General features: G+C 44.7%; 2 protein-coding genes across 4 annotated transcripts in view; both read right to left on the bottom strand.

The window, feature by feature from the left end:
* Positions 1-54: 54 nt before the first annotated feature.
* Positions 55-610, bottom strand: BRK1 (BRICK1 subunit of SCAR/WAVE actin nucleating complex). Its single transcript, XM_068408554.1, has 3 exons — positions 441-610; positions 284-366; positions 55-196 (listed from the first exon to the last, which is right to left on the bottom strand). The coding sequence occupies exons 1-3, from the start codon at positions 556-558 to the stop codon at positions 170-172; spliced, it is 228 nt and encodes a 75-aa protein (XP_068264655.1). The 5' UTR covers positions 559-610; the 3' UTR covers positions 55-169.
* A 92-nt stretch (positions 611-702) lies between these two features.
* The window catches only part of FANCD2 (FA complementation group D2), a 51036-nt gene continuing 24892 nt past the window's right edge, over positions 703-26846 (bottom strand). For 2 of the 3 annotated variants that reach the window (XM_068408744.1, XM_068408745.1), the window contains exons 21-44: positions 26620-26745; positions 25245-25318; positions 25016-25156; positions 23742-23842; positions 23320-23435; positions 22695-22803; positions 21431-21529; positions 18573-18682; positions 16978-17124; positions 15718-15834; positions 14691-14819; positions 14382-14500; positions 12662-12775; positions 11992-12119; positions 10917-11016; positions 8424-8546; positions 7512-7605; positions 6878-6949; positions 5715-5753; positions 5011-5085; positions 4596-4670; positions 1481-1627; positions 902-976; positions 703-790 (exon numbers count right to left, since the gene is read on the bottom strand). In XM_068408744.1, coding sequence (XP_068264845.1) covers positions 713-790; positions 902-976; positions 1481-1627; positions 4596-4670; positions 5011-5085; positions 5715-5753; positions 6878-6949; positions 7512-7605; positions 8424-8546; positions 10917-11016; positions 11992-12119; positions 12662-12775; positions 14382-14500; positions 14691-14819; positions 15718-15834; positions 16978-17124; positions 18573-18682; positions 21431-21529; positions 22695-22803; positions 23320-23435; positions 23742-23842; positions 25016-25156; positions 25245-25318; positions 26620-26745 — 2508 coding nt within the window. In that variant the 3' untranslated portion in view covers positions 703-712. The remainder of the gene's footprint in view (positions 791-901; positions 977-1480; positions 1628-4595; positions 4671-5010; positions 5086-5714; positions 5754-6877; positions 6950-7511; positions 7606-8423; positions 8547-10916; positions 11017-11991; positions 12120-12661; positions 12776-14381; positions 14501-14690; positions 14820-15717; positions 15835-16977; positions 17125-18572; positions 18683-21430; positions 21530-22694; positions 22804-23319; positions 23436-23741; positions 23843-25015; positions 25157-25244; positions 25319-26619; positions 26746-26846) is intronic. The other variant, XM_068408746.1, reaches the window with a different exon arrangement.

Raw genomic sequence — 26846 nt, 5'->3', positions numbered from 1 at the left:
GCAGGCTCTGGACATCCAAGCCGGCGGCAGGGAGGCAGGCAGAGAGCAGGCAGGGCAGGAGCACAGCGGTTTATTGGCAACACAAGCAGAGGCGGTGGCGGCGGCGGGCCCCGGGCAGGGCGGGGGGCGGCGGTGCTCCGGCGGGGCGGGGGCCGGGGCCGCCCCGGGCCTAGGTCAGCGTCTCGCCCTTGGTGACCTGCCGGGAAAAGCAAACACCTCAGGAGAGGCCGGCCCCGCGCCCAGCCCGAGCCTCCCCCCCCGCCGCCACCGCCCCGCCGCTCACCCGGGCCTCGATGTACTCGATCCTGCGCTCCAGCGCCGTCAGCTTCTCGTTCAGGGTGGCCAGCCGGGACCGGCACGACATGTCTGCGGGGAGGCGGCAGTGAGAGGCCGCGGGCGCCCGCCCCGCCACCCGCCCCGCCCCGCCCCGCCGCCCTCACCGAAGGAGTTGAGGAAGTCCGCGATCTTCTTGATGGAGCTGGTGATCACCTCGATGTACTCGCGGTTGGCCCAGTCCTGGTGGATCTCCCGCTGCACCGGGTCCTCCTGCACCGACATGGCCGCCCCCGCCGCCGCCACCCCCCGCCGCTCACCGCGCCTGCGCGGGGCCACGCACCGCTCTTCCCCCCCCCCCCCCCCCCCCCCCCCCTCCCCGCGCCTGCGCGTCGCGGGGCGGGGCCGCCCCTGCCCCCGCCCGCCGCCGTCCGGTCGTTCAGGGGTCCGCGGCGGAGAAGCCCGGCTCCGCCGCGCCGTCCCCGTCGCTGCCGTCCGTGCCGCTCCCGCTCGGCTCCTGCGGGGGACGCCGCCGTCAGAGCCGCGCTGCCCGCCCCGCCCTTGCATCACACCGCGCGTTTGACGGAGTCGCGGACAGCAGCGGGCGGCGTCACCCGCGGTAACGTACCTCAGCGGGACTGTCCGCAGAGTCCTCCTCACCCGAGTCCCTCTCTTCAGAGGCTTGAGACAAAATTTCTTCTCCCTAAGTGGAACGCAAAAGACTCGCACTGAGTGTACGTGAAGCGTGCTAGGGTGGAACAGAATAACGCGGCATTTCGTTGCCATCCTAAATAAAGTTTTTGAGTAAAAGGAAGTTTTGTTTTCGCTGTCCTGCTTCTACAGTGAAAGACTGAGAAAGCAGCCAGAATTGGCTTCTGTTAAAGCCACACACAAGAGCACGTGTGAAGAGGTGCTCGAGTGACCTTTACCTCTTCCCTCCTTTGCGTATAGTTCTTGCCCCCGAGCAGAGGAAGGATCCCCCGCACACATTCATTACAAACACAAACTGACCGCTTCAGCGCGAGAGCCTCGCTGCAAGGAAGCCCCCAGAGATGCAGGCCCTTCATCTTGAAATAAAATGCTTCTTTCTGCTGCAATACATGGAGTTCAGCCTTTTAGCTCTACCCCCACACAAGGGCAGTTACAGTTGTCTGGGCATTGTCCCTTCCCAGGTTTTAATTGCCCCAGGCAGGGCAGCAATTCTCACCTGAAGATCCCGATTTTTAAGGATGCCCACCCAGAACGCCTCCTGGCAGTGGTTGAATACCAGCATTGCCTTCACTCGGTACACAAACTGTTCCAGTGACTTCCTCAACAAAGGCACGTGGTTGGTCAGTGCAATATCTTGGTGAATCTAAATACAAAACAGTAAAACATGATTACGACTGATTCTTGCCTAAGTATTCTGACTATTTAAAAAGCTATTGGTTATACAGGTGGGAGGGATGGGACATGATCCCCACAAACCTTGCCCAGATTATGTCATTTCTTGGCCAAATTCTTTTATAGCTTTTGTTAAAAAATAAAACACAGATAAGCATTTTGTCTAAGGCAGCAAAATGATCCCTTGCAACAAGCCCAACAGCCATATCCACTCTGGATAAAAATAGAAGGAGCCTCAGCTTTTCTCATGAACCTTAGAGAGAGGCTAGTAACTCCCCTACCTAAGTCAGATGAATTCTACTGACCCTTGGGGAATTATTTTGAGAATCTGCTTTTCCTTTGCTCCATCATCTCAGCAACAGACTGGTGTCACTGTTCTCCAAGAACAACGCACAGCTCTTCACACATAGATCTCACACTGCTGCCGTTGTGCTCATGGCAGCCAGAGCTTGCTTGTACACAAATGTCTGGAAGCTGCATTGCTGCTGGTGGTGTGTGCAACTGATAATGTTTCGGTAAGTCTGACTCACCTACAAGTTATTGTTGGTGAAATAGCAGAGTTATCTGTGGAGGTCAGCAATGCTCCATCACACCGTTCCAGTCCAAAGCAAAAAGCAATGCTACAAGCGGCCAGACTCCAGAACTACCTACCTAGGAAGTGAAATAGCTACTTGCTGATAGCCACAAGCTGCAAACTAATGCTGCAGGGAGTTTCAGGTCAGGAAATTGCTGAATTCCCAAGCACAGAGACGAAGAAATGAGGCAGGTGTTGAATAAGCCACTGCAATAATATTTTCTTGCTCAGTGCTTGATGCAATTCCTTAGCTATGTGGAATGTGTGCGCACTATAAACTCCAAAGCCAGCTTGCCCAGACCAAAGAAGCACTGGCTTTTGGAGAACTAGGACAGGTGGGAACAGATGGAGTTGCTGCAAGGAAAAACCAGCTGAGGAAGGGCAGCTGTGCCAGGTACTGTGTGAGGTTTAGCTCTGGGTGAGCGTCTCTTCTTGCTATGCTTGGATCTGCAGTACAGAACAGTCTCATTGCTAAACCGGAAAACCTGCCAAGAGCCATAAACTCTTTTGTGCTTAAGTATTTTCCTCTTTCATGAGGATACTTTATAACCTTCTTGCATTATGATGCTCTCATTAGCTGTACTCTGAAATCAGATCAGCTTAATTTCTTGGAAGAATTCAACATGCCTGGGAAGAGATACTCTGCTTCACTTCATGTTCTGCCAACGGGGAACGGGTAACTGAGTACCAACAGCAATCCCTTCCCCAGCCTGTGTAACAGGCAGGACCTAGCAATCATCAGCACTAGCCAGAACCAAATCAGGGAAAACCTCGCTAATGAGACAATTGACAATCACAGTGCTCCCTGGGTCTTGGAACCTGCCCAACTGTCTGCAGGCAGCTTGGAGACTCAACAAAGTACCATGGCATTTGCAAAAATCTGTCTCCAGAGGCTGTTCTTATGTCCAGCATTAGATATGCAAACAGAAGAGAGGCTTCGTGTGGAAGAGTAAATGACAAATTTAGGAAGTTATAGGTGAAGCTGATTGCTACTGTCTGCTGCGTGATGCTCTTTAAAGACACTCATATCGAGGGAGAGTAGCAAATCTCAGGTAACACTGTACAGTACGTCAGCAAGCACCTACTAGTTTTGTATGAAAGTGAAATCAAGACTGGTTTAACAAATGTTGGTGTCAGCTCCTCTTCAAACAGGTATGGAGCATTCATTGCATACATTTATTGATGTATGAATACCTAGATTCAGCTGCTACCTTCTCATTCTTGCAAAAATGATTTGGCAGAGACCTAATCAGATTGCAACAGATGTAAGAGCAATGGTAAAACACAGGTGTTCACGGATTGCAGTTATATGCTAACAGGGGCCATGGGATGCAGCACTTGAAAACGCTAGTCAGGTGCAAAGAGAAACAAGACATCACAAGCTGCAATGATGTTATCCTCTTTACAAGGTGAATTGGGACTTTAAAGCGGGCATGAGGATTTCACTTTCAAACACAAGAAGGACTTTTTAGCATCTCCAGGGTTTGTGCCAGCTTCCAATTCTCCCCTATGCCGACAGCTGCAATGGCATGTTCTGATCTCCGGCTAGACTTTTATGCTCCTGATGCCAGCTCTGGACTAAATCGGCAGCAAATCTAGCTTGGGGAGTCATGCTAATAGAGGACTTTCTCCCTTCAACTACTTTGGAAAAGGTCCCTTCTCAGACATATGTTCTTGAACCTTTTAGGAGTCTAACAGGAACAGAGCAGCGCACATGAAGTCCTGTCTGACTGACTTTTCCCCTGTGATTCTCTCTTGCGACACACACTGGCTCTCCACACTGTAAGCAGGGTGCTAATTCTCTTTCCTTCCTCCCCCAAGTCTCCCGCAGAGAGACTGGCAGACTGGCTGTGTGTTACCAGCTTCCTCCCCTGCCTTTGCCCTCTTCCCTCTTATCAATGTAACAATGCCAAAAAGGCACCTCAAGAGGACTTTGAGTAAGATTTTCCCCTTGTCCGCCTCCTGTTGCTGATTCTTCTGACCCGCAAGGCTGTTTGTCTTTGCCAAAGCTTCTCTCCCATATTATCGTTCCGGCATCTGTACTTTATGCAAGGTCTCTAAGGTCTTAGCTCGAGTCCTCAGAAACACCCTCTTAGAGATGCCAACAACTGAAGAGTCAAGAACCTCCGTCCTAAAAGGAGAGTATGCTAACCTGATCTGACATTCAAGCCAGCCACTTCCAGATCAAATACTGCAACTTTTGGGCCATTAACCAAGGCTATTTCTCCTCCTCTCAGAGTTTTTGCTTGTACAGACACTGCTGGAAGCCTGCAAGTAGAACCTGCCTATGCCCTGGAAAAGCAGTGGAGGGGAAATAAATCATTCTTAGGACAGGAGTTTGTGCTGCAATTAGAACTTCTCTTACCTTGGAATGGCCACACATGTGATGAAGTTGTCTGGTACTCAGCTGTAAGGTTTTCAGCAAACTCTGCACATCATCCTGTAATAAATAAGTAGACCAACAAATCATTCTCAAAGGATTCTTCCATGTTTGTGGTAATAACTTTTGAAGAAGGAGGCTGAAAGGGCTTCCTTTGCTAACAGTGAAGCCATCCAACCAGAAGAGTGATGGCAAGTTGGGGAACAGTGCTCTGTTTGCTGAGAGAGCACTGGATGGGCAAGTAAACAGGGCAGAGCACTGCTGGAAACATTAGGCGTATTTGTCATGAAGTGTCTCAAGTGTCATGCCAACTTGTGACCAGAGACAGGAATCCCCTTCTAGAAAGCCTCAGTCATGCTTCCCAACTGGTTCCAGACAGCTCTGTCCCCAGAAGGCTTACCCTGTGCTTTTTAAAGCTGTAGTCCAGGAGAGGCATGGCAAGCTTCAGAAACGCTTCCACAAAGAAACGGCCGTACTATAAAACAATGATAAATCTATCAGAAGGCAAATTTAAATTCCTTTTCAAAGAAACATCACAAAGTCAGATAAGATTCTTTCAAGGTACCCCAGAGACTGTTCTCGCTTAAGACTACGTTCATGTGAAGGCTGTACTGGAATATACATGATCAGTAAAGGGTCCTGCTTTAATCACTGCAAAGAATGGCTAGAAGGACAAGATCTCATCATTGTAGACATCACATCCCTGGTTTTATTCAGTAGCAAATTAGGAATAAAACTGAACTAAACACAAAATGTTTGAGTCACTATACAAATACATGAGTCCTAGCCAGAAAAGAGAAAGTTGCAGAGGGACACATGATCTTTCTGGGCTCCAAGGGAGATCTGTCTGCTGCGATGTCTCCTGTCATTTGGAGTGCCATCGGGAAAGGAGAGAGGGGAGAGGGTCTAAAGTCAGTAATACCAATCACAGTAAGCTCTTTGTGGTCGAGCCATACGATGAGGATTAGTGGAAGACAGTTAAAGGTATAAGAAACAGTATCTGCTTCTTCCAGGGAATTCAGTAATCACTCTACACTGGAGGCAATGATTTCAGGAAGCTGGCACTTAAACTGCTCTCTTCAGTTATTTTGAATTCTTGCTTACCTTCAGGCAGGTGCTGAGTACAGGCCTGCTGTCAAATACCTACTTGGGCGAGAGGAAAAAAGAGAGCCAGATCAGTCCACAAGTCTAAAGGAAACAATATAAGCACAGCAGCCAATTAAAAATAGCCCTTCTTTAAAGTGTGAAACCTGTTCTAAGGCAACATCCGTTCTCAAGTTTCGACAGGTAACACCAAATCAGCGTGTGAATGTAACAGCTGTCAGGCAGAAGTATTTGGCAGGATGGCTGTTTGGTGATCTAAGGTGCATCTTTTGCAGATGGCACAAAATTATCTCAACAAGTCTGAAGTTCTTAATAGTTTGGGACCCAAGAGACCCAAGTCTACCTGATGGGCAAGTAACAACATAATGGATGAAGTAAAACTGAGATGTGCAAACTAATGTATTTTGGAGGAAATAATTAAGCTATTACATTAACAGTACCAGCTGACAAAAGATACCAGGTGTCCCTGCACAGGTCACACACAGCTGTGGTCCAACAGCAAACAAAGAAATGGAACAGATGGTCTCAGCTCCTTTGAAGGCTTTCTTATGGGATACATTTGCATATACATTTTTGCCAGTGATCAAGTCTATAACTAATTAGTGAATGTTTTAACTGGCATAGGAAGACTATGTTACCATGAGAGCAAGTGAAGCTGAGTGTTATCAGATAAGCACTGAATGCAGATTACAGACAGGAACCCAGGTCTCCTGTTCAGAGTATTAGCCTGCCTTCAGCTTAGTACATCAGGAGAATGTTTCCTTCTGTCAGATGTCATTCCAGATCTACCTGAAGGGTTTCTTTCATCTGTCTCTTCCACAGCTGGCAGTGGACTCTCAGACACAAACCACTGTACTAGGGAATGGGAGTGTTCGTTCAGTCCTTTCTCTGCACATCCTTACGTCATCCCATCTTTGTGCAGACTTACTATTTGTGCGAGAACTGCGTTAGTAAGATGTGCAGGCTGTAAGAATTAAGTAGTATTGAAGTGAAAGCTAAATGGAAACCCTTGCACACAGATTATAGCTGGCTTTATTTACCACCTCCAGGTTGTTCCACTAGTCAGCCATACTTCACGTTTTTCCCTTGTGCTCATGAACCTGGGTACACTGGGCTTTGCTGGGAAACTGAAGGGAAAGGCAGAAAAACAACCAGAACCTCACCTTGACCAAGTTGACGAGGATATGGAAATTCCGCACAGCAATGTTCCACTGCAGCAGCTTCTCCAGTTGCGCCTAACAGGATGCAAGGGAACAATAACCCCAGATGGTGTATTTCCCCTCAGCTTGCTGGATGCTCTCTCAGCATTTGCTGTACCCAAAGCATTGTTATTGTTGTTGTTAGAGGAACAAAGCTTCACCACAGGCAGATTTATCACAGCGAAACTACTTAATGGCAATTCCAGCCTGATCAGTGACCATATGGCTTAAAATGCTAAGAGTTAACACCCTTCCTTGCTCTCAGAGCAGCTCTTGGTTGCAAAATAATTTTGTGCTTCCACACAGGCGTGCAGACCAACTGCACAGCTTAGTATTTTGCTGATTACTACCTGTTTTCTGGTCATAGCTTCTGCTGGATGTATTGGGTTATTGACATGGTACAAAACAGAAAAAAAAATGATGCTACCTATATGTTACCCTGTATATCAGTTTTGGCTGATCAATGAAGCTGTCTTACTGCATGTCCTAGACAAAGTTCAGAAGTAGATTCCTCTCCAATTTATACATCTTTATTATACTGTACAGTTTAACTTAGGTCTTCTTCCCCTCAAAGAGTCCAGTGCACTTATTTTCCTACCTCACTTGAGTCTGATGGTTTCCCAGCTGGGATGCTTTTCACTGAACTCTCTAGCTGAGCCATCATTACTCTGAAGAAAACCGGGAATGTCTGCCTGTAGAGAAAGCAAAACTAAAAGCCAGCTCTGAGCATCTAGATAGGCTTCTTGTCCCCAGAAAAACATGGAAAACTTACCCAGCTTACCCAGCTGGGCATCCTTCGCAATAGGGAATCACAGGAGATTGACCCTAGGACTCATAAGCACGTCTAGCCCAGCCCCATCACCCAGACAGATGAAGAATCCTGGGAAGTCACTACCACCTCCCCAGTATGAACCACACATAGACACCACCCGCTTCTTTGTAGCTTTGGGGGTGCACAGTGAAAGGTTTGCAGCTCTCAGCATAAGATGATTTTGGTAGTTCCAAAGGGCAGGAAGTTTGACCATCCCTGCATAAACCGTGCTTCCAAATTCCTGTGGTAGAAGCAGAAATACCCTGAATCTGGAAGCTTCCAAATCCCTATACTAGGAGCAGAAACAGCCTGAGTGCGCTTTTGCACACTGCATACTAGCCCAGGATTGCCTATAGCCACCCCAAGCCTCCAAGGCTGACTTTTGGAGTGCTTTATACCACTACAGTAGCACAGAAAGAGGCAACATACTTGACAACAGACAGCAGTTCATCCTCCCGTTAAAATGGCTCACAAATAATAAACTCAACATTGGGTTAATGCAAAAGGACATTCCACCTTGACATAAAGCTAATCATGTATGAATGTGTTGCATACTGCCAAAAGAAGGTTTACAAATGCCCAGAGTAGTCCACAGCAGTACTAATATGAAACCATAATAGACCACAAAATAAGAAAATTAAAAGAAGAAATTGCCATTGTGCTTCACATGAAATTCAAAGTTTCTGTTGATACAATTACCTGCTTAGTGTAGGATAAGTAGAAGAACATCCATCTTTGGCAGAGTTGATCAGTTCAGGAACACCGACACTGGAGATTTCTTCTATAGCTTTCAGGATGTTATCTGTGTGCTCCAGGTAGACACTAAATCCAAAACCAGCTTAGTTCATCACTAAATATTATGCAGAATAACACAGCAAGTTCTTGAACACTGCCCTACCTGCAACACGTGGCTTAAAGTTGTCAAGCTCATTCTTGTGCCAAAGCAAATCACATGTAGGAAATCCCAAGCTATGCTGAGAACTGTAAAAAAAGCTACCACGATCTGAAACAAATCTGGATTTAATATTTCCTCATTCTTGTATTTAGGAAGAACAGGCCGGGAAGAGGAAGAGATGGAATCGCCCTTCATGTGAGAGAATGGCTGGAATGCACAGAGCTCTGCCTGAGGGTGGGTGATGAGCCAACTGAGAGCTTACAGGAAAGGATGAAAGCACCAATAGGAGTGACATTGTAGTGGGTGTCTGCTATAGGCCACCTGGATCAGGAACAACAACTAAATGAAGCCGCCTACAGACAGCTAGAAGTAGCCCCATGTTTGCAGGCCCTGGTCCTCATGGGGGACTAACCACCATGATACCTACTGGAAGAACAACACAGCAGGACATAAACAATCCAGAGTGTTCCTGGAGAGCATCAATGACAACTTCCTGACACAAGTGACAGGGGAGCTGATGAGGAAAGGTACACTGCTGGACCTCACACTTAAAAACAAGGAAAGGTTCTTTGGGGAAGGTCAAAGGCAGCCTTGGCTGTAGTGACTGAGATAGTGGAGTTCAGGATCCTGAGAGAAGGGAGCAGGACAAACAGCAAAATCATAACCCTGGCCTTAAGGAGGGCAGACTTTGGCTTCTTCATGGATCTTCTTGCCATGAGGCAGGGGCCTAAAGGGAAGAAGGGTCCAAGAAGGCTGGTTGGTTTTCAAGGATCACCTCCTCCAAGCTCAAAAACAGTTCATCCCAAAGAGCAGAAAGTCAAACAAAAATGCCAGGAGGCCTGCATGAATGAACAAGGAGCTCCTGGCAAACCTCAAACACAAAAAGGGAGCATACAGAAGGTGGTAGCAGAGACAGGTAACCTGGGAGGAATACCAAGACACTGTTGAAGCATGCAGAGATGTGATTAGGAAAGCCAAAGCCCTCCTGGAATTGAATCTGTTGAACCTGGCAAGAGATCCCAAGGGCAATAAGAAGGGCTTCTCTAAGTAAATAAGTAGCAAAAGGAAGACTACAGAAAATGTGGGTCCACTGCTGAATGGGGCATGGTCCTGGTGACAGAAGACATGGAAAAGACTGAGGTACATGTTAAGGGACTGAATGCCTTCATCACCTCAGTCTTTACTAGTAAAACTGGCCTTCAGAAATCCCATGCCTCAGAGGCAGGGAAAGTCTGGAGCAAGGAAGACTTTGTGGAAGAGGATCATGTTAGGGAAAAGCTAAGTAAACTGGGCATACGTAAGTCCACAGGCCCTGATGGGATGCACCCATGAGTGCTGAGGAAGGTGGCTGATGTAACTGTGAGGCTACTCTCCATTATCTTTGAATGATCGTGGTGATTGGGAGAGGTGCCCGAGGGCTGGAGGAAAGCAAATGTCATTCCTATCTTCAAGAAGGGCAGGAAGAAGGACCCAAGGAACTACAGGCCAGTCAGCCACACCTTGATCCCTGGAAAGGTGGTGGAATAACTATCCTGGAAACCATTTCCAGGCACATGAAGGACAAGAAGGTGATTGGGAGTAGTCATCACAGATTCACCAAGGGGAAGTCATGCCTGACCAGCCTGGTAATCTGCAATGAAATGACTGGCTTGTAGATGAGGGGAGAGTAGTGGATATTGTCTACCCTGACGTGTAAGGCTTTCAACACTGTCTCCTGTAAGATCCTCACAGAGTAGCTGTTGAAGTATGGGCTGGATGAGCAGACAGTGAGGTGGACCGAAAACTGTCTGAACAGCCAAGCTCAGAGGATTGCACCCCAGCATGGTCCCAGGCAGCCTGCTCTAGGTCACTCTGCTGGAGCAGGGGGGTTGGAACAAGGTGACCTCCACAGGTGCCTTCCAACCTCAACCATCCTGTGATCTTGTGATTTTATTTCACCTAATACTCAGTCCTGCTCTCCTGGACTTTAGGGAGAGCTGACTTGCTTTCAGTTTAGTGAAAGCAACACCAGACACTTTGGTCCAGATCCACACTTACATGTGTATGTATGCACACATACATGTATGGATGTGTTGATGTATACTGACAAGCCATAGTCTAGCAAACATGAGGTACAAACATGCTTCTATAGCCAATGGCTAACAGAATTCTTCCTAACACTCACTGTCTTTCAATGCTGTAGAAAGAGTGCTTTAGGCCAAACTATGTAAGTATGAGGGTTATGACTGAGAGGAGTCATTCCTCCACAGCAACAGTAATTATGAGAAAAAGAGTGTCTTGGCATGCTTGAGCCTTACCAGAGCAGGGTATGCAGTGCACTGTTGAACTGGCTGCCCTTCTCTCGGTCTCCACTGGGCTTCACCCATGACTGGCAGAGGAACTGCTTTGATAGTGAAGCTGTAAAAGATAAGGGATAACTTACTGAAGGAAGAATTGAAGACAATTTCCTTCTTCCATGTAAAGGCAGTGTGTCCAAATGGCTTTTTGAAAGATCACAATATTGCCACCCCTCAATATACCTGAACTTTGGTAAGTCAGAATGCATTTCCCCTCAAAAGCAGTAAGGCCACAAGGACATATATAATGATAATAAAATACATGCACAGCCAGTGTGTTCCTGGTCTGTATATATACCTGTTCACATGAGAACCGTGATCCGCCTCTGGCGATTTCTCCCTGACAAACTTATGTTAAGCATTATTTGTTTGGTAGCTCCTACGATGTGCTAACTGGTTTTAATTAGGGTGATATGGAACCCTTGGGGCATCCATTTCTAGAAATGGAATTCCAATAACATGTGACTTGACTTTTTGGCCACAGTGCTATAATAATAAGTGTGAACAGGCAAGTTTAAAGTTTACAGATTTCTTAAATCAAAACTGCTAACAAACCTGTTTGTTTCTTGCAGAAATGTTTAAAACCAGGAAATTATTAGTTGAAACTGGTTATTCCCTGCCACACTGAGTGGGCAGCTCTCCCAATGTGGGACTGTTTAAAATAGTAAAGTAATTTCAAAGTAGGAAACCTACAATTCTGAGTGGCTAGGGGGATCTGAGAAGGACAAATTCTAGAGGTGTCTTAGTATGACGAGGTATGGCTGAGAGAGGTGACTGTGTTTGGAGTCTTTATTTCAGTGTGTGACAAAGTGGAGACCAACTAGTTTTCTTATATATTCCCTACAGGCATGCCTATGCCTTATCTGCTTGAATGCTGTTCCTCTTACAGAACGGGTCCTAATCCCTGAGAAGAGCTCTCTTAATTGAAAACATTTGTTGCATGGGGTTAAGAACATATAGGTTTTCCTCCCTCTGCCCTGAAGTAACAGCTGTATTTGCAGTTCATTTAACTAACTAGAGGTTCTTCACACTTTACCCATTTTCTCTTTCTTCCAGCCAGCCATTGGTTTCTCAGCAACTGCAATCAGGAGCTGAGTGAGGATGAAGGCGCAGTAGAAGCTGGGAACACTCTGCTGGAAATTCAGTAGGTAGTGAAAACTCTCACTGGGAATGACAGGAAAGGGAAAAGGTAAAAACAGTGTAGATAGGGTAATCCCCCAGAAACACATAAATAAAAAGGAAGTATCAGACCAGCTCAGATCCAAGGTCTCCTTAGCCCATTATTTTGTCTCTGGCAGCACCCTTTTGAAGAAGAAGGGGTAGGCAACCACTAGTAGGTAAAAATTCAGTCACTGAGAAACTTCTCTCAAGCTCCAGTCACTCTAAGTCTAGCAACATCTTTATATACTGCTTTTGCCTCGTGTTCTTGTAAGCATTTTAACTACCCAGAACATACTCATTGAGACTCCTAGTCCCAAACAGCATACAAATGAACAAGATCCATAGATTAACGCTTACTTTATAATCCAGCAGCTCCTTCTCATTAGGTTTGACAGCACTGCCATTCAAATAAATACAAAGCGCTCTGAAGGTAGTATGGTCTCTATGAGAGCTCCCAAACACCCATTTACCCATAATGCCCACAAAAAACAGGGAAAACTGCTTGAAATTCATCCCTTGCAGAGCTTGGGAAACACTGATTATACCTTATCAGCTCCTCAAGAGGAAGAAACTCTGTCTCTCCTGGCTTTAGCCTGTCTGCAAGCACCTGGAGAGCTGACCTTAGCAAGTCAGTATTTTCATGCTGAGAAAAACCATTCCTGAGAGGGAAGAAAAAAAAATAATCCAGTTCATCATCAAACTAGCAGGAAGAGAGGTATTGGATGAAAAAGCATATCTGGGCATATTTTTGCAACCAGAAAAATAAAGACGCTGGATATGCAAGAAGAACCCTGCAATATGAAAGTTATAATGGGACACAAAAAATTGAAAACTGATTTTGACAGCAAACTTAGTTCATACACACTTTATCTTTTCCAGGGATTGGAAAGCCTTGTGCACACACAGTCCTAACTTTTCAGTTAGACTGCAGACCTGGCTAGGAGAGGACAGGCCATTTCACATAAGTGGAGGTCCATACATACTAAAACAATGCGATGAAGATCTGAAAAAAAAGAGGATGTCTAACAACAGTTGCTGTGCAAATGCAGTGATAGTGGCTGGTCACCTCTTGAACAACAGGTAGGAGCCTAACAGGGAGGAAAACTGTAGATATCTTCATTAATTCTTTGAACTATTGGTGTCTGTGAAATCATTCAGTGAGGATATGCTTTCTGGAAAGGCTCAGATGCCCTCATGTTCTAGATCTATAGGCTGAACACACAGACTTGGTAACAGTAATGCTCAAGTGCACCTTTAACATACAAGTTAATTAACAATTGATAATATAAGAGGGCTTGATTAAATGTATGTAAGAGGAGATGTAATTTGGTTGTTGGACTTAAGTGGCTGGACAGCTAGCCCAAATATATGGCTGCCTGACCTACAGCAAAACAGAATTACATTACTCTCTATCCAAACTGAACAGCAAAACTGATCTTGCGCTGCCTGTGGTTACAAAGTGGGTCAGTTTCTTTGGTTTATAAGATGGGTACACTCAGGAACAACAAACATTCATACTGGCTAACAAGAAAATGACCAATTCGGTGATAGGAGTGGATCAGGATCCCTGAGGCTCCAGTAGTGGCCGACAGTAGAAGCAGATCTCATACACTTTTTACACAATTACTACTGCTTTTTTAAGTACAAAGGTAAAACACTTTCCACACACGGATCTAAATTAGGGTTCAGAAAAAACTTCTATGATGCTATCCTGGATTATGTTAGCAGATACCGAGGTCAAATCCAGGCTGCACATGCATTGTTTGGCATTCAGGAATCCAGTTCAAGTGCATCAGCAGCACACGCTTGTTGTCAATGAAGTACACATTCATCCTTTCCCATTGGCAAAAGAAATTCTTTCATTGCTCAGGATTCAGGCAGTGACAATTTAGCAAAGGATGAGGGGATTTACTGGGTAAGACATTCCAAGATCCCTAGGCAGAATGGGAGTTGCACAACTAGGTGGTGCCAGTCTGCCACTTATGCTGGTCTTGATCCAAAACCACACTGAATTCTAGCCAGCTCTGCCTCATCGTGCATTCACTGTTAGTCACCTACAGTTTTAGTTCAGCTCAGGATTGGGCAATGAAGCTTGACATAACTATAAAGTGCTTAAAAGTCTCCAGCCACTGCAGTGTGTTGTTCTGCATGGCTGACAGGCCTTTTGCTGGGTATGAACACTTTAAAAAAAAAGGAACAAGAAGAGGAAGCAATAAACAGACTATGGTCATTTAGGTGACTATATACTCTTTTGTTTAAACTCACCAAGCAAACAGGGAGCGGAAAGTTAGCAACAGCTGTTGGTAACAAGAGGACATCAGCTGGTGCTCCTGGGTGTTCACTCCTGAGTCATCTTCCACACCTCGATTTTGTATAACAACTGCCTTTAATACAGAAAAAAATAATTCATTAAATGCTATTGCAAGGAAAGATAATGAAGAATCCATTTACGTAAATTCCATGTTTAAAAAACCTGAACAAAGCCACTCTCTTTTTCCCACAAACCAACCCAAAAATACTTTTAGAGGTGACAAAACTTGGCAGTTTTTTGAGTCAAAATTGCTGCCCACTGACCTGGAAGTAATTGTGCATGTTCTCCATGTGATTACACAGTGGCTTTAGTAGCTTGATTACACACATAGCAACTTCCTTAGGGGATCTCTGACACAGGTGGGAAAAGCCAATATCCTTGTAGCCTCTTTCCTGCAGTAAACCCAAAAGATTAAAGTCACTTTATCAGCCTTACTTGAAAATAAATTCGCATCAAGTGCTACCTCTTAGACTGTTTCTGAGCAGTGCAATTCCTGATGTCATACATGCTGTCAGGAAGGGTCACAGAATAAGAAAGTTGGCTTCTGCAGAAGAACCAGCACCAACTCAGACAAGTGGATAACATTTGATGAAAAGAATAAAACTGATGTGACATGTAGCTCTTTTAGAGAATCATAGAATCATTTAGGTTGGAAAAGACCTTTAAGGTCACAGAGTCCAACATTTTACTCAAACACTAAGAGAAGGCAGTCTGCACATGGGAATTAAGACAGGCAAAAAGACAAGGAGAAAAAACACTGAATATGATGGAATTCATCAGGTTGTAGTGAATTTATCATCATTTAATGCAGCAAGCCACACGTTTTACTTTCCTCCTGAAGGCATCAGCCAGGAATGTAAGGAGTCACTGCACTCAGGGTGTTCTTCTAAAGACTGCAGAAAAAGCAGAAACACGGATCCGGCAGCTTCTGCTGGATGCGGCGGCTATCTGGCTTGCCTAACCTGAGCTGCTTCTTGAACAGCAGAGCCAGTGTCCCCCAAGGAGGGCTAGGAAAAGGGTCACTTGAGTTTTGAGGCTACAATACTTTCCCTCAGTTATATACCTTTTCCCAAGACATGCAGAGAACCAGATGCTGCAAACACTTCAGCAAGGGAAGCAGTACAGAAGTCTCTTTTGAAAGAGCAAGTGCTGCTCTGACACACAGTTGAGTGTCAGACTTCCATTTAACTGTTAGGTGAAAATAATGCTGAAAAACATTCCTCTCGGGGAAGGCCTGGATGTGCTCTGCCTCAGCCCAGGTCTAGTCCCATTGGCTGCTGCTGTACTTGCCTTTGGAAAGGGCACTCTCCTTGTGGAGCCCAGGGTCAGCACATGTTCCAGCTTCCAGCACAGGTCATCCAGAAGGAAGCAAAGTTCAGCAGGCCCCAGCTGCACAACTTCACGAGCCTGCAATTACAAGAACAGTCAATCCCAGGACCCAGACGTAATTGTAGTGCCTTGAAGGTCAAGTTCACCCCCTCCGTTTCCAGTTATGACTCCTGGCTTAATTAACGTCAGCCAGGGACCTATTTGGTAGATGCTAGGGCTTTATGTCTCCATCATTGCAGGTATGGGGCATTGGTTCTGGTTAGTCAAAGCATGAGGCCAACCTGGTGCTCTGAACATAGCTGAGGCAATGTCAGTAACGCTTAACTACCAAGAGGGAACTGATCTGTATACGCTGACATTAAAAATCAGCTCCTAAGGACAAAAAGAGGTTTAAGCCCAAAGAATCACAAAATTGACCAATTGAGTAATAGTCAAGAAGTAATTTAAAATAACACCACATATCCCAAAAGACTTGTCAAACAGTTTCCAAGTTGTCCTGTGACCTGCATGCACAGAGACAGCTGTCCTTGGAGCAGGCCAGGCTGTACTCCAGCCTGCCACAGTCTTTTCTCATTTTACAAGTCTTACTGTAGCCTAACACAATTAGGCTCAAGATGGACTCAGCCTGCCTACAAAAAGGGTAACAAAATTAATCACTTCTGCTTTCCACATCCATAGCAATGCAGTTTTATATAAGCTCCCAGATGATAAACAGGACCCTGCCCACTGAGGGCACATCCACAACACCAGTTCCACTTTTGTGCTGAGTTTCCAATCTGCTGATGCCTTGAGACGCTTGCCTTTTTGCAACATGGGCTTTATTTAAATGTCATAGGTTCTTTTTAATAGGCAAGCTGCCTCTTAGTGTATTTAACATCCTAGAGCTTAGCAGTGTTCAATATTAAAGCCCTTCTTTCCATTATGTCTATACACATTATACGGTATCTTTTTTCCTTTTATGCAACATTTATACTACTTTGGTTTTAATGTTGCTACACTACATGTCTGCTCTTCTCAGGAAAGTCCTCTTTATCTCAGTGCCTTGAAGTACTTTGGTTTCTTTGGGGGCAAATTCTCTCCTGGTACCTAGCTCACAGCCCTGGACCAACACATCTTAACATCAATCTTCTGTCCATTTTAATGCAACAGAAAGGGCCAAGGCCTCAGAAAGAGGCAGTTACACAAAGCCTTATCAGTATAGTTTTATGCTGTTCCCTTCACCTCTGTATGCATCTCTGTGTCCAAGACAGACTTTGTCAGCAGCCCACAGTGGAGTACAGTGAACACTTCGAGGTCTAACTCTCGGAAGTATGGGCGATAGCTCTGCAGCTGTACCAGAGGATTTCCTGCCTCTCTCTCAGCAGCAGCCTAAAAAGTAAATGGCAGAATTAAGGTTGCAGCCTGCACGACTATAAGACTTTCTAGCTCAAATGAAGCTATTTCTTTCACACAGATTTCTATATTTTGTGCCAGGTTGAAAAAAAAGACTAAGAACTCACAATAGGTAGTAGAAAGACAAGGACATAGAGTCAGAAGCATTTTCATCTTTGACTGTAGAAGTCACTTAATATTTTCTAGGAAAAAAAAATACTTAGGAAACTGGAATAATCTTTGCTATCTCCTTTCTGTGAGACAGTAGCCATTGTGAAACCCATTCTGGACTTGCACTATAAGCACCATGAGAGATGAAGGCAAATGTTTTTGTCTTTGATAAATACCAGGATGGTAAACTACGGCATGCTCTGTTGCCTGTGGTTGACTATTTGTAAGTTCTTGGAGATTCACACAACCCTGTCGTGGGAGCTGATGTACGTCACATGTGGCTCACAACAGGATTTCTGTATTCTGTTCTCCTGGGCAGAGCATGGCACCCAAGGACTAGTCTGGGACCAGTACTCTAGTTAAGTAAGACAGATTAGATACATTCCTTCCCAAAACTATTTGAGACTTTGCTTATTCCCTGTAACTCAAGTGAGTTTGTTATCATATCTGACTCTGTTATCATATCTGTACCAGAGCAGGGAAGTAGAAGCATATTTGCCTGGCTGAAATTGATAAAATGGACCCTGAATAACATTTATTAGTAACAGTGTTAGAAGTAGGGCCTTGTGGGATGCTTATGAGATGCCAGCCCCCAGGATGCTGAGCCCAAAGCTGGGCACACTTCCCTGGCTTCTCTCTTTCAGCCAGCACAGATCTTGCGTTCCAGACATGATGACAATACTGCAAGAGTTTATTCAAAAGAACAAGAAATAAAATCCAATAATTCATTAGTTGGTAGGTTTAGGAAATAGTTCTTAGCGTGTGATGAAAATGGATAATTTTAAAGATGCTTTATCATGAATACATTGATTAAACACCTCAAGGAAAATTTGCAGAATGAGCACTTGTGACTGAAGCAGACTAGAATCAGCAGGAGATATGATCCTTACCAGGATTTGTATTTTCCAGATCCATCTCACAATTTCTGACCAGAGTCTAGGAATGGCAGGTTATTGCAGCAATTTGAGAGATGGGACACTGGCTTAAAATAGAAACCTTCTATAGTCTTAATCAGAGAGTAACTAGTAGTATTATTGATAATCCTGCACATTTGCACTGCCCTGAACCACACTGCCTGCTGGAGAGTGGCTGGCCTCTGCAGCAGACACTTTTCAAAATTCAGATGGGAGGCAGGTGTCAGAAAGCAGAATTGAACCACTTGACTGTGATTAACTCTTGAAATCAACAACCCCTCTCTCAAAGCTTCTGTTTATGGTTGTATGTCATATTCCCTAGTCTGTCTTTCTTGCAAGTCCCCAGGGGTATACACCTACCTTCTCCAGCTCAGAGAGCTCAGTGTCAGGCTGGTTTCCCTCAGAACTGTCATCTGCTTGAGAACGATCTGCAGAGCTGGCTTTGCTGCCATCAGTCTTTTTTTTCCTTCCTTAAAAAAAAAAAAAAAAAAAAGCAACTTCAGAAACAAAGGCTACACTGTGCTCAACACTAGACAGCACTTGCAGCCAGGGAAACAGCACAGGCTGTACTTTAATCAGCCCCAAGAAAGCACGGAGCATGCACAGGTTGTGTGTCATCTGTAGCCAGGATCACAGTCCAAAAGAGTCAAATGCATTTGGGGCTCCCCCACAATCAGTTTCTCTTTTATAAAAACACAGTAAGAAATTAAAGCAAGTCTCACTGTTCTTACTGTAGTTCAAACATTATGAAGTGATTGCAAAAACTAGTGGGACATTATCTTAATAAAATTCTTGAACCAAAATTTAATGCTTCTTCCTCAGACAGGGTACTGAGAAGGAAGAGGACCTGGAAAAGGAAGACAAGACACAACTAGAGAAGGGACTTGCAGGGATGCCAAGCCAACAGCAGAGTAACTCAATGAATTCCTTGCAATGGTCTTCACTGCTGACAATGGTAGGGAAGATTCTCATACTTGACACACGATGTAGCAGAGAGCTCAAAGAAACTACATGGATTTCAAGTAATTGCACAGGATGTATTAGACCAAACAGACATCAAATAAGTCACCAGGGCCAGGTGAGATTCACATAGGTCCCCAAAGGAATTCACATGTGACATTTCAGAACTGCTGGCCACGGTGCCAGAGGACCGATAGCTTGCAAACATAATTCTTCTAAATAAAAAGGGATCTAATGAAAATCAAGAGAACTAAAGACTGGTGAGTCTATCCTCCATCACTGGGAAAATGGCAGAGCTGTCTACAATAAAAAATAAGATCACTGAGCACAGACATACAGTCTGTTGGGGAAAAGTCAGCGGGGCTTCTGCAAAGGAAAACCTTGCCTCACTAGCCTGCCAGGGTGTTGGTATCACATGGATAAAAGGGATCCATCAGCCAGAAGAGATTTAGATTTCCAAAAAGACTTTGACAAGGTTTTACTATTAAGGAACTGAACTGGAATAGTGCTTTCTTGGACTGAAAGCTTGTTAGAGCAGAAGCAGCAAAGGACAGTACTTAATTTGCAATTTTCAGATGGAATCAGCCATTGAGTCCTTGAGAATAAAACCGAGAAATCAGTTTTATTCAACTTCATGAGCAACCTAGAGAAGGGAATGCTCAGGGAAATCCCCAACAAGTGCAAAGCGTGGAATACACTTCCATCTGCCATTTTATAACTGCTGTGCTGATGAGCATCAGAGACTTTGCTTTTGTATCTCTGTGATCCTTTCGGGGGCAGGCCATAAATGAAGTGAAACAATATCAGTGAAGCTGCATCTTTTATTGCATTATCTTTGAAAGAGCAGAGTCAGACAGGAGAAGGTCTTCCATGTCATAATAAATAAATCAATCCTCTGAATCAGACTGGAAAGTGAATTTGATATGTTATGTCTCTCCTAAGGAGCTCCTTGTTTCCTCTCCTCTGAAGAACAGTCTTAGGCTAGATTGTATGACAGTGCTTGAGCTGATCTAATGGCTCGGGGCAGTCCTGCTCCTCCTACCACCCCTTTCTCCTGTTCCCAGCCACACACACCTGACACTTGCCTTGCACTGACTCAGGAAGCCTGATCACTGGTTAAGCAGTCAACTTGTTTAAATAGCAAAAAACTAACCTAACAAAGAGTAAATAGCCAAAATAGCTACCATGTAATAACACGGGACAGGAAATCAGGCAGCTGAGAGTGCAGGTGTGAGGGGGAGAGTGAAGCCTTCCCTATTTGTTGGCAGTAAGCTATTTAAATTAGCTCAGCTACAACAAGATGCTGCCCACCTAAAGGAGCAGCAAGGCTGGTGTCAAAACTGTATGTTCTCAAGGCTGCAACCCATGGTCACAGCACCCACTGATTTTTTTTGTAGGCAAGACAAGCTAAGCTCAGGAATCCCTTGGTCTGGGCTGGGTTTACTAGTCTGAGCACTTACTTCTGCTCCTTCAGAATAAAGTATCTAAAGTGATGGATCCTCATCTGCAGAACAGTGATAACTTTCCTTCCGCCTTAATTACTAATGTGACAGGTCCGGTCCCTGCAGAATGGGTTTGGCACAAGAGAAAAGGGCTCTCTAATCTGTGGCCTCCTCCAGTTGTTTTCATTGAATGGAATGTGAATTTTTGTCCAGTTTGCCTCAAAGGCAGACATGTTCCCAGGAAATGTTAACCTAAACCAGAAACAGAACTAGAGACAGAAAGAACAATACAAATCTACTTCAGCTTGAAAAACCGAAAGGCAAGTTCTGTTTCTTCTCTGTGGGAGCTAGCAACGGGAAAGGATGAAGGAAGCATTTCCTTGTGCAGTAGAGCCATGACAAGGTTCCTAAGAGATCAGTTAGGTACAACCTAAAGATTAGGGATTTGCAAGGCAGCTCAAGCCACAGGTTCAGTACCGGACAATAGCACCAACCTGTCAAAGGCAGAACAACTTAACTGCAGCAGAAAATTACTTTGGCAGGTGAAAGCAGTTGATGAAAGCCCTGATTTTCACTGTTAAATGCTAAGCATCAGCTTTCCCAAGGAGACAGACTATCCAGCACCTGTTTGGAGTAGGATATTTTTACATCTCCACTTCACCTGCAACAGGAGTCGATCAGATAAGGTTTCAAGCTAGACAGACCTTGCCAGGAATTCTGTGCTTTATGCACACACAAGTGCAATGGCTGCAGTGCAATACGCCAGTCAAACTCCACATCACATCTGTTTGCTTAAATGTTTTAAAATTTTTTTACCATTCCTTTTTCTCACTGGCCCAGCAGCATTAATGGATGGTACAGCCTCCAGGGCTTCAGAATCAAAAGTAGCTGGTGGTGGGACATAGCCAGGGGTTGCTGAAAGAGCCAAAATGTAGAAGTTGGGTTAGTTCCACTCCTGAATGACAAAATACAGGCAAGATACATATCTAGAGGAAGTACCATATGTTTCACTGTCCTGGTGAACATCCCTCTGCTGTTATGCTTAGGTGCATTTAGCTCCAATTAGCCTTACCATACGTCCGCACTGCACTAGAATTACAGCTCTTTGCATTCCTCCAGCAAGGGAAGACAACAAGCGCTCAGCTGTCCTTGGATATCTGTCCATGTTGGTGAAGATTAAAGGGTTATTTTAGCACCTCTGAGCCCCTTCTGTGCAGGGCTTCTACTACTCTGGGAGCAGCAGAAAGGTGTTGAGGCTGCACTTCATTTAGGATGAAGTTGTTCTGTTGGTTTACAAACACAGCTCTTAATGGATAGCTTGTGTAAGGGTGTGTGGAAGGTGACTGTGTTCTTTACTATGTTTATCTTATCAAAGACCTTTTCAATGTAAAATGAGGCAATAAGAGGGAAGCCACAAACAAGAACAGACAGACACAAACCTGGTAGACAAGGGATAATGGAGACAATGCCAAAGACCAAAAGTCTCCAGTTTGTAATTGATGGGCCATTAAGAAACTCCAGGCATGGCTTTGGGAATGGACACCTGGCCTTTGTAACTGATAAGACAGAGGAAAAAGAGGAACTTGAGGATTTGGGATATTCTGATGGAGGTGGAAAGGTAGAACTATGCAAATTAATGAAGGAATGTGCATGGCAGTCTCTGTAGCTGTGTCCATCAGCTTGGGGAAGAGACCCCAGGGTCTCCACGCTGGGCTTCGGTGGCTAGGCAGGAGGCAGAGGATTCTTTTAACATCCCTTAACAGCTTGTTGCAACCTGAATACTGGAGAAACACACTGCTTCTTTAAGGATAGAGGCTGGTTTACTGCAGTATCCACCATATTCAGGCAGATTCTGCCAAGTCTGCCTGGAAGAAGTCAAAGAGATGTCACTGAGGAGGTGATTGAGAATGGCAGTTTGGACTCAGATAAATCGAAAACAATAGCTGTCCGTGCATGAACTCTTAGGCCACTGTAAAAATGCAGTATGTGTTACCATATACTTCCTCCACTGATGTGTAAGCCAATCCCTTTCATTTCACAGCTGGCACAGGCCCAGAATGTACAAATGTTTCATACCCACCTGCCAAGCACTTTCCCAGCACATTCTGCAGCTCTGTGATGTTCTGTAATCGAGTCAAAACTTTCCCCTTCATCTCAGCGTCCTGTTGCTGGCAGAAGGCATTTACAACCTAGAGATACAAACCAAACTCACTGACTTAAGGAGATTTCTACCCACTTTTACTACATTTTCTTTTCTAAATAACATCCTCAATTCCTGAATAAGTACACAACGCAGCAGAAGTGGCCTGCGTGACCAGATCCAGACTGCATGAACAAAGCTCTTCAGAAGCCCACGAGAACATGGACCTAATTGGCGCAATCTACAAAAAGCAATAAAGCAACACCTACAGATCAAATATTAACTGAAAAGGAGGAATTAGCAGACAGCACATTGTCAGGTTCTGTGCTGCTTGTGGCTCTGGAGACCCTTTGGCACTTCCCAGGTCTGCCAGGAAAGAGGCAGTCCTGGGAGAAGAGCAGGAACAGGGAGGACTGGGTATGTGGAGTTGTACCAACTCTGCATAGCTCATATTATCAGAATAACCCCATCAGGGGACATTCCCACTGACCATTGATGTTAGCAAATACATGGTCCAAATCTACTCGAAGGCACTGCATTTCACCCTTCCGTAAGCTCTACTCACCTCACGAAACCAGTTGAGAGCATAGAACAGGAGTGAGCACAGAAATTCCCGTTCCTGCTTGGACAGAGAGTCCAGTTTCCCTTCAACCTCCAGGTCAGTCAGGTACAGGGGGCAACCTGGGACAGAGCAGAAAGACAACATGTTGGACTGTGTTTGCTACCCATCCTTTGGTCTTTGCGTGGACAGTCTCTTACCAAAGCCTGTATCAATTCCAATGGCTATTTGGAGTGAGCTTTGTCAGCCACTCCATCCCCAGACAAAGCAATTGTCTCCCCTGCCTGCCTTCCACTTTGTGAGCAACAGAGCATTTCGGCCTGCTTCACAAACTGCACAATTCTTCCTGCAACTGCAGGAAGTCTTTGCAGATCTGGGACAGGAACAAGTCAGCCAGACAGACTCTATAAAAGGTCCATTTCCCATACCTAATAAGGCATCAATCTCCTCCAGGCTTCCACTGTTTTGTTCTCCAGTGTAGAGCCTCAGCAGTCGGAAACAGGGTGACAGACACATTGGTGACACTACCCTGGGGGAAAAAAAAAAAAAGAAAAAGAATTTGAGTGGGTCCTATGTTTTCTATACCTCCAGAATGCCCATCACTTTTCCATTATGTCCTATGACCTCCCCATGCCACCTTGCCTATGCCTTCTATTTTGCTTCTTGCAAGTCCCAGCAACACAGAGCAGAAATGCACCATATGGTCAAAAAAAAAAAAAAAAAAAAAGGAAAAAAAAATTGGTGATCACCAGTTTTCTGGAAAAGCACATAAGGGCAGAAAAACGTCTGTAATGAACAAAAATGGGGTCAGACTTATTTCTGGTAGAAATCAAAGTTTAATAATTCAGAAGGAACTAAATTGTGCAAAACACCTGTGAAGAGTGGAGAAATCTCCTTCTCCTTGACTGTTTTGTAGCATGCCACTACTCACATTCTGAGTGAGGAAAATTAACATTTTTCTGTAGATGCATATAAAGTAGCTGTATTTTCTTTTATTTTAAAGAGATCTTGTCTTTTTTTTAAGCACAATTCAAAGCTCAAAAAATCTTATGACAATAAATTACACAGGATATGAAGGTGCCAGTTAAAAAAAAGCCTTTTATTATTTTTAACTTTGAGGCTCTGTTTAATTAGACTTTTTTATTTCTTACATGCTTCCTGTTCCATTCTCCAAAGACAAAGCCCTTATTTCTCAGTCAAATTTCACTTGTGGCTGCATGTTTGTGGTTTTGCTCTGGAGCACAGTCTATGTTGTCCAAGTACAACTGAAGGTGAGAAAAATCACATACTGTTGACACACACTAAGTCCTTAGTGACTCTCTATTTGAGAATCATTGCTCAAAATATGAATTTTGCCACCTCAAAGTTGCCTGTCCATCTCAATATGGCATTCAATATCACCGTAACACTGGAAGAGCTACTATTCTCTTATGACAGATGGGAAACAAGGCAGACGCAGCATGACCTACCCAAAACAGCCTGAGCCAGAACAGATTGCCAGTTCCCAACCAGCTTATGCCTCTAGACCTACCTGAACATATGTCTAACAGCAAGAGAAAGAAAAGAACACTGGAAACTAGTAAATTCTCTGACCAGCTCCTTATCAGGCACTTTGGCAGGCAGGGCTGATAGCAGTGAAGTGCACCAAATGAAAACAGTTCCTTTACCTTTGCAGGTATCCCACAGTTAAGTGTCAAATTACCTTTTACTTTGGTTACTCATTCCATCAGTGACCCTGCCAAGCTCACTCTGCGACACCAACGGTAAGAGGTTGATAGCAATTGCTCCCTGGCTTTCATCTTCATCCAGATTATACAAGGACTTCACTGGGAACAAGAATGAACTGCAAGGAAAGACAGACAAGCTCTTGTTGACAAACTCATTTCTCAGTGATAGAAACATTACAAATGCTTAGCCTATGATTAGCATACCCATCCACTGTGGGACTGAGATCCACCACAAAGTCAGTGGGAAAGTCCTCCACCAAACTGTTCCCAAACTCATCCTATAAAGAAAGAAAAAAAAACCTGCTCAGCAAAGGGGCTCAGTGAAGAAAGCTTCAACAGTAGCAGTGGAACATGCAGAAGATAAGGCCAAGCAAAAGTATCCTGGCACAGTCACAGCAACAAAGCCCACTGCCTGCCAGGAGAGCCAAGGCCTGCCTTTAGAGAGGCAAAGCCAGGAAACATTGCTAAGCATGCACCACCAATTTCTTCCCTACTCTTCGGACATGGGCTTGTCTACAAGTTCCGCAGTGCTGCATAGAGGCAGAGCAGCTGGCTGGAAGAGGAAAGCAGCCATGGGAAGTTCTCTGTCCTAAGAGCCAATCATCAGAATGAAATGGCTATAAAGTGCTGGCAAAGTTTTATTTCACACAGCGTGTCCCATATACTTCACATGTTTACATTGTTAGAAATAATTAATGGAGAAGTAAAGTAATAGATGTGACAGAGTCTGGACAAACAAACAATGAAAAGACCAAAAAAATCTGCACAAAAGTTGTGAGAAGAACCTTAGCTTGCTTTTACATTTTAGTCTTGCAAGGAAAAAGGAGAAACCCTCCTTCCTTTGCTTTTCCTCCTTGGAGCACTCAGCTCAGAAGACTGGCATTTCTAGCCCTAGGCACAGAGCTGTTTAGAGTGACTGCAGCACTTCACAGCTCCCTGGTCACCTTCACTCGTTCTAACATGCAGTTTGTCCACTCTGTAACCAGTAGGTGCAAAGAGCACCTGTGCCACAGCAGCCTTCAATGCTCTCCTGGGCCTCAAGATGGCTTGCTACCCTCCTGGCAGGCACAGCACACATGCAAAAAGAGTCCCCAGCAAGAAGAAAGAGCTGTCCAGTGGCCTTCACAAACCTCCTCCTATCACCATAAATACCATTTATTTATTACCATAAATCACTGTGGCTCTTCCAAGTCCTTAGGCATCAGATAGCCTTAATAGTCTGACCAGAAGCTTCAATACTAAGTTTAAAGTTCTTTCAGATTCTAATTTTATCTATGAATCTTAAAAGCATGCTCTGAAATGTCATTTAATTTCCTTCAGCAGGCTTCCCTGTTGCCATGTAAAAGTTCACAAAGTACAATGAGGAATCTGCCACAAATCAAAAAAAGCTGAGCACGCTGAAAGAGGATTTTTCATCTGATCAATCTCTTATGGGACCTTAAACATGACTAGAACAAAAAAAGAGTTCTCAGACTGGAGTGAAATCCTCAAATTGACTCTGTCCTGCCAATGCCTGAAAAACACCATGTTTCTGAAGAATTCATTTACGTGAGTAAGTTCAAACTACTCTGCAACGTACCAGGAGCTGCAAGTCCAAATTCCCCCTCTGCTTCTCAATCAAACCGGCGAGTTCATCGTAGTACAGAGCCAAGACCTCTGGTGTTTGCTTGCAGCAGAAGCCCACAAGGTCCAGCAAGGTAGAAAGCTGAAAGGAGAGAGAGCAGTCTGCAGAAATGGGTAAGGTAAATGGATCCAACTCAAGCTTTTACCTTGAGTCCCTTTTACACTAATTTACTCTGAGGCATA

Source organism: Nyctibius grandis, chromosome 10 (assembly GCF_013368605.1).
Source record: "Nyctibius grandis isolate bNycGra1 chromosome 10, bNycGra1.pri, whole genome shotgun sequence".
Classification (NCBI taxonomy): Eukaryota; Metazoa; Chordata; class Aves; order Nyctibiiformes; family Nyctibiidae; genus Nyctibius; species Nyctibius grandis.
The sequence above is the reverse complement of the archived record's forward strand: the minus strand, read 5'-3'. Positions and strand labels throughout refer to the sequence as shown.